The sequence below is a fragment of the Sus scrofa genome, chromosome 2, assembly GCF_054392235.1.
Source record: "Sus scrofa isolate SSC_HxYL_T2T_F1_AM1 chromosome 2, Sscrofa_HxYL_maternal_Yorkshire_Landrace_v2.0, whole genome shotgun sequence".
In the NCBI taxonomy this organism is placed as follows: Eukaryota; Metazoa; Chordata; class Mammalia; order Artiodactyla; family Suidae; genus Sus; species Sus scrofa.
In genome coordinates, this window is record NC_139384.1 from 13227302 (window position 1) to 13234625 (window position 7324).

The 7324-nt window shown below is 45.7% G+C and overlaps 1 protein-coding gene across 1 annotated transcript; it reads left to right on the forward strand.

Annotated features, from left to right (window-relative positions):
• The first annotated feature begins 5559 nt into the window (after positions 1–5559).
• On the forward strand, positions 5560–6501 carry LOC100513843 (olfactory receptor 5P58-like). Its single transcript, XM_085011626.1, has one exon. It carries the CDS (start codon positions 5560–5562, stop codon positions 6499–6501), a length of 942 nt encoding a protein of 313 aa, XP_084867752.1.
• The last annotated feature ends 823 nt before the right edge of the window (positions 6502–7324 follow it).

Consider the following 7324-nt stretch of genomic DNA (forward strand, 5'->3'; position numbering starts at 1 on the left):
ACAATCACTCTAACATGGAAGTACTTAGTGCTCTAAGTTTAAAACTTTGACTCAAGGACACCCAGGAGGATTTTCTCCAGGAAGAGTTTTCCATAGGAGAGAAGAGTGCAGGCAGCTTGTGCAAAGGCCCTGAGGCCTGAAAGAGCCTAGAGAGGAACAGGAGCTTCATGAAAGACCATTGCTCGGAGAGGGCAGAGAGGGAAAGTGTGCAGGTTGAAGCCAGCAGGCAGCCAGTGTTTTGTAACATTTATTGAGGGCTTTCTCAGTGTTGAGTACTGTTGCAAACACCAGTCATTTATTCAATCATCTCAACAACTTTATGAGATGTACTACTGAAATCTCTGTTTTACATAGGAGGAAACTGAGCCACAAAGAAGTGAAGGGACTTGCCCAAAGGCTCAGCAAGTAAATGGCAGAGCTGGGGTTTGAATGTAGGCAGTCAAGTTTAAAGCCTACTCTGTTGTTATCTAGTACCCTAGACCATGTTAAGGACTTTTTTTTCTTTAGCCCAAGTCCGAGGCCTGCAGAAATTCCTCGGCCAGGGATCAAACCTACACCACAGCTGCTACCTGAGCCACAGCAGTGACAATGTCAGATCCTTAACCCACTGAGACTCTGAGGAACTCTAAGGACTTTTTTTGTGGGATGCCATTGAAGAATTTTCTCCAGGGAATAACATGGCCATATTTGCTTTTAGACAAGATCTCTTGAAATGCAGTTGTGAAAAAATGATTAGAAGAGAGTAAACAGATGGGGGAGATTTGTTGGGAGGATGTTGAAGTCATCCAGGAGGGATTCATAGCTTAAACTAGAGGGGTGGGGGTAGGGGAGACCAATAAAGGTAAATGGGATTGAGAGGTGTTTGGCTATAAATATGTCCAGATTTTTTATTTTTTTATTTTTGTTTTTATATTTTATTTTATTTTATTTATTTATTTATTTATTTATTTATTTTGTCTTTTTGCTATTTCTTGGGCCGCTCCCGCGGCATATGGAGTTTCCCAGGCTAGGGGTCTAATCGGAGCTGTAGCCACTGGTCTACGCCAGAGCCACAGCAACGCGGGATCCGAGACACGTCTGCAACCTACACCACAGCTCACGGCAACGCCGGATCGTTAACCCACTGAGCAAGGGCACGGACTGAACCCGCAACCTCATGGTTCCTAGTCAGATTTGTTAACCACTGCGCCACGATGGGAACTCCCAGATTTTTTATTTTTTATTTTTTTAATTTTTAATTTTTTTTCTCTTCTCTTTTTATGGCCACACCTGCAGCATATAGAAGTTCCCAGGCTACAGGTTGAATCAGAGCTGCAGCTGCAGGCCTACGCCACAGCCACAGCAACGGCCAGATCTGAGCTGCATCTTCGACCTACTCCTCGGCTTGTGGCAATGCTGGATTCTTAACCCACTGAGCAAGGTGGGGGATCGAACCCACATCCTCATGGTTGTCAGGTTCTTAACCTGCTGAGCCACAATGGGAACTCCTGTATTTGGTGATGGAATGAAGATGCCAATGTGAGGAGGAGGGCAGTGTCAGGGTGAACTCCAACGTCTCTGGTGTACAAAATAAAGCTGGTCATTGAAACCAAGAAGGATAGGATATAGCAAGGAGAGTGTGAGCTGTAAAAGCCAAGAGGCCCTAGGGTAGAACCCTAAGGAAATTAATTTCAAACTTACTGCATGCTGCTTCTGGGTGCTGATTTTTGTTTGTTTGTTTGTTTGTTTTCTTGTTTGTTTTAGAGCCACACATGTGGCATATGAAAATTCCCAGGCTAGGTCAAATCAGATCTTCAGCTGCCGGCCTACTCCAAATCCTTAACCCACTGAGCAAGGTCAGGGATTGAACCCACATTGTCGTGGAAACTAGTTGAGTGCCTAACCCACTGAGCCGCAATGAGGACTCCCTGTACTAACCTCTTCAGGGACATGGTAACTAGGATCCCTCCTCCTTAGGCAAATTCTGAACCACTTAAAAGAGACGAGGTAGAAGTGAGGTAAAAGCAAGGCAGATAGAAAGCCAAATACCACCTGCATCACGGGTAAAACTTGGTCCTGCAGAACACGATTCATATTTGCAAGTGGTCTTCTTTAAAATTAGCCCGACCTACGAGTTACCATCATGGCACAGTGGTTAACGAATTTGACTAGGAATCATGAGGTTGTAGGTTCGATCCCTGGCCTTGCTCAGTGGGTTAAGGATCCGGTGCTGACATGAGTTGTGGTGTAGGTTGCAGACGCGGCTCGGATCCTGCGTTGCTGTGGCTCTGGCGTAGGCCGGCGGCTACAGCTCCGATTAGACCCCTAGCCTGGGAAACTCCATATGCCGCGGGAGCGGCCCTAGAAAAGGCAAAAAGACAAAAATAAAAATAAAATTAGCCCGACCTAGTTTTAAGACCTCTGTTACAGAGAAGTAGAGCAGAGCAGAACCTGTGTTTCCAATGAGCAAAGAAGAGCACCAGGCACAACTACACACATCAGTGCCTCATCCCAAACTCACTGATCACAGAAGGCACCCTTCCTCCAGGAGAGGGGTTGGGGGTGCCACACAATGGAGATCCCTCTGCGGGAAAGGAAACATCATGAAAAGGGAAGGAGCATTCCCACGGGTACCCTCCACAGGTAAAATCTCTAGGTATTTTTTATATTTCAGGAGGCCAGGAGTTGTCAATAGACGCTGATAGCTCAAAGCCATGTTAGCAGCTTTGATCAGAGGCCACCTATTTCTAGCTATCCTGGGATACACTGAAGAGCCCAGCCTTATTCCTTCTTCGTTCTGGGTCTCATTCAGACCATATAGAATTCCAAACATTTAATAACAAACCGCTGCAGGCACCAACCAATCAGAACAGACGCTCCAAAATCAGAACTTACGCTCAACCAATCAGAACTGACGTTCAACCAATTAGACCGGACCCTGGCAGGCATCCGGTAAAAGGGCCTCCCCTCAGAATAGCAGCCTTGCTTCTTTGAAAACCCAGAGAGTTGGGGTCCTTAGAGGCAAGTTCTTGGGAGCATGACAGCAGCTGAGGGAACTTATATCAACCTGAGAGCCCTACTGGGGAGGCTATGGAGATGGGTGTGTGAACTCTCTGACCTGTGCTCCTGGTTTGAGAGCTCCATTTGATTCTGCCCTAAGAGCCGTGCCCATCACAGGACCTCCATGCCACAAATGTAGTGTGTCTTGCTGCTTTTCGTTGTTTCTAGTGAGAACACAAGACGTTGGTTCTTTGGTCATGGTTTTGTTGAACTGAAGTTTTCATATTTACTGTAGTTGCCAATTCTCCCAAATGCACATTTTTCTTGGTTAGTAGTAAATAATGAAACAGATGTTTTGGTTTGGGTTTTTGTTGGTTTGTTGGTTTGTTTGGTTTGTTTTTCTATGGCTGCACCCGCAGCATATGGAAGTTCTTGGGTCAGGGATTGAATCCAAGCTACAGCTGCTGCCTATACTGCAGCTGCAGCAACACTGGATCCTTTAACTCACTGCACCAGGCTGGAGAGTAAACCCACACCCCTGCAGCAATCCAAGCCCCTGCAGTCAAATCCTTAATCCATTACCCCACAGCAGGAACGCTGTGTTGTTTTTGTTTTTTTTTAATTTACTTTATTGAAGTATAGTTGATTTACAATGTTGTGTTAGGTTGATTTTCGATGTTGTGTTAATTTCTGCTGTACAGCTAAGTGATTCAGTCATACATATGCATTCTTTTTCATATTTTTTCCATTATGGTTTATATTGAATGCAGGTCCCTGTGCTATACAATAGGACCTTGTCGTTTATCTATTCTACATGTAATAGTTTGTTAACCCCAACCTCCTAATCCTTCCCTCCCCATCCCCCTTCCTCCCTTGGCAACCATAAATCTAAAACAGAAATTTTTTTGTAAGATTGTTATCTTTTCTATTATAGTTGATTTACAATGTTCTGTCACTTTCTGCTGTACAGCAAAGTGACAGTATGTATACACATTCTTTTTCTCACATTATCTCCCATCATGTTCCATCAGAAGTGACTAGATATAATTCCCTGTGCTATACAGCAGGATCTCATTGCTTATCCACTCCAAATGCAATAGTTTGCATCTACTAACCTCAAACTCCCAGTCCATCCCACTCCCTCCCCCTCTGCCTTGGCAACCACAAGTCTGTAAAACAGGATTATTTTTTTTATTAAGTTTTTTTCATTTTCTCTCCTTGGCTTATTAGCTCTGTCAATAGAGAGAGCTCAGAAAGCCTGAGACAACAGCTCAGGAGGCCCCCATCAATGGCCAGGAGTGTTCTCAGCCGGGTGTATCAGTCTCCCAGAGCAGCTGTAATGAAGTACCACAAACTGCATAGCTTAAAACAAGAAAAAGGTATTCCCTTATAGTTCTGGAGGCTAGAAGTCCAAGATTAAGGTGTTAGCAGAGCCATGCTCCCTCAGAAGCCTTATGGGGGAGAGGGAATCTTTCCTAGTCTGTTCCACCTTCTGGAAGCCCCAGGTATTCCTTTTTTTTTTTTTTTTTTTTTTTTTTTTTGACTCTTTAGGGCTGCACCCACAACATATGAAGGTTCCCAGGCAAGGGGTCGAATTGGAGCTGCAGCTGCCAGCCGACACCACAGCCACAGCAATGCCATGTCCGAGCCACGTCTGCGAACTCCATCACAGCTCATGTCACACCAGATCCAAGCCACATCTGTGACCTACACTATAGGTTGTAGCCACACCAGATCCTTAACCCACTGATAGAGGTCTGGGATGGAACTCAAACCCTCATGGATACTATGTTTGTTTCTTTTTTTTTAATTACTCAAATGTATGTTTGTTTCTTAACCCACTGAGCCACGACAGGAACTCCCTCCATTTTCTCTTCTTATAAGGATACCAGTCAAATTGGATTGAGGGCTCACCTTAATTAAATATGATTCAACTTGATTGCATCTGCAAAGACCCTACTTCCAAGGTCACATTCACAGGTAGCAGGGGTTAGGCTTCCACAGATCTTCTTGAGAGATATAATTCACCCCACCTCCCTAGGAGAAATCACTGCTCCACTCAGTCACCTTATTTTCTGATGACGTTAGACCTGATTTCTTCTGTCCCTGGCCTTGGAGACTGCCACTGTTGGAACTTTTGCCCCCACAGAAATTACAGATTAATATTTCCATGTATTCCCTTTCTGGGCAACACATCAGGGCTCCAGCACTCACTAATGATGCCAGCTCCCCAAGGAACAGGAAATTTGGGGACAGAAAAAGCTTATACCTGTATAACAGGGACATGATTATTAATTGGACAGAGTTCTAATCCTACTTTCTTTAGGTACCAGCTCTCTTACCTTGGGCAAATTGATAATCTCATTAAATATAAATGGGCATATAATATTTGCATGAGAAAGTATGAAGTTTCAATTGCTGTCTGGGAAATGCGTTAACACATGGCTCAGAGTAGGTGTTCAATTCATGCCAGTGTCCCCTCCCCACGGCCCACTCCGGGGGCATTAAAAGAGCTTCAGGCACTGACCCCAAATCTGCCTCTAGATATAAGTATGTCTTGCTTGGTGTCTCTGCAGTGACATGTGCCCCACGGTGGAGAACTGCACCCGAGTCACCTGGTTCCTCCTCCTGGGGCTCACGGAGCAGGCAGAGCTCAAGGGCATCCTCTTTGGGTTCTTCCTTTTCATCTATTCAGTCACCCTCACAAGCAATCTGGCCATGATCACCCTGATCCATGCAGACCTGCAGCTCCACACGCCCATGTACTTCTTCCTGAGTGTCCTCTCCTTTATAGACTGCTCCTTCTCCACCGTGAACACCCCTAGGCTGCTGGAGAGCTTCCTCACCTCAAGCCAGTCCATCTCCTTTGCAGGCTGTGTGGTCCAGATGGCCCTCATGACTCTCCATGGCACTGCCGAATGTCTGCTCCTGGCCATCATGGCGTATGACCGATTCGCTGCCATCTGCCACCCTCTCCTCTACCACACCATCATGTCCCAACGTCTGTGTGTCCAGCTGGTGGCAGCCACCTACATGGCTTCTGTTGCCAATTCAGCTTTGCTGACTGGGTACATCTTTAAGCTGCCCTACTGTGGCCCCAACATCATTAACCACTATTTCTGTGACATCTTCCCTGTGCTCCAACTTGCCTGCGCAGACACGGCTGAGGTCGAGGCCATGGTCTTCTCATCTTCTTCCCTGATTTTCCTCTCTACTGTCACTGTTATCCTGGTTTCCTATGCCTATGTCCTGGTGACCGTGTCCAGGATGCGTTCCCCTGAGGCTCAGAGCAAAGCGCTCTCCACCTGTGCCTCCCACCTCGCTGCCATCTGCCTCTTCTATGGCACCGTCACCTTCACGTATGCCCAGCCAAGCATGCGCGGTTCCACGGAAGAGAACAAGGTGGTGTCTGTCTTCTACACTGTGGTCATCCCCATGCTGAACCCTCTGATCTACAGCCTGAGGAATAAAGATGTGAAGGCTGCGCTAAAGAGGAGAGGCTTTGGCATGCTGCCTTCCTAACCAAGCGCAGAACATTCTATCTCAAGCCATAACATAGTTGACACAACATAAAGCATGGATAACATGAACCCTTGGATAGAGGGAAATAACGTGACTGCACTATTTTAAATCCCTTACGCATAACAACTCATGTAGTCTTCGTGACAACAAAATGAATACTATTATTATACCTTAGGAGTCTGAGGCACCAAGAGACTGAGTAACCAGCCCAAGGTCACACAGCTAATAAAGAGCTGAGCCAAAATTTGAATCTAAGCAGTCTAGCTCCGGAAACCAAGCTCTCAATCAATACACTGTAATGCTTTTTTCTGATGAGTGCATCTCACAAACAGACAATGGACGTGGTTTTTCCTAAATTCCATATTTCCAACAGAGGGACTGGCAGTTCCCGTTGTGGCCCAGCAGAAGTGAATCCATGGTATCGGGTTCAATACCTGGCCTTGCTCAGGGGGTTAAGGATCTGGCATTGCCATGAGCTGTGGTGTAGACTGGCAGCTGTAGCTCTAATTGTACCCCTAGCCTGGGAACTTCCATATACTGAGGGTGCTGCCATTAAAAAATAAAATAAAATAAAAATAAAAGGTTAGAAATGGTTCAGACTGACATGGAAACTCCATGAAAGCAAAAAACAGCCAGTACCAACATCTTCCTGTCTCAGCATCTTTCATGCATATCTTCTGTTATGGGCTGAATTTTCCCCACCCCCACCCCATTGCTATGTTGAAACCTTAACTCCCAGTACCTCAGACTATAACTGTATTTGGAGACAGGGAGGTGTTTTTGGTTTGGGGGTTTTTTTGTTTGTTTGTTTGTTTGTTTGTTT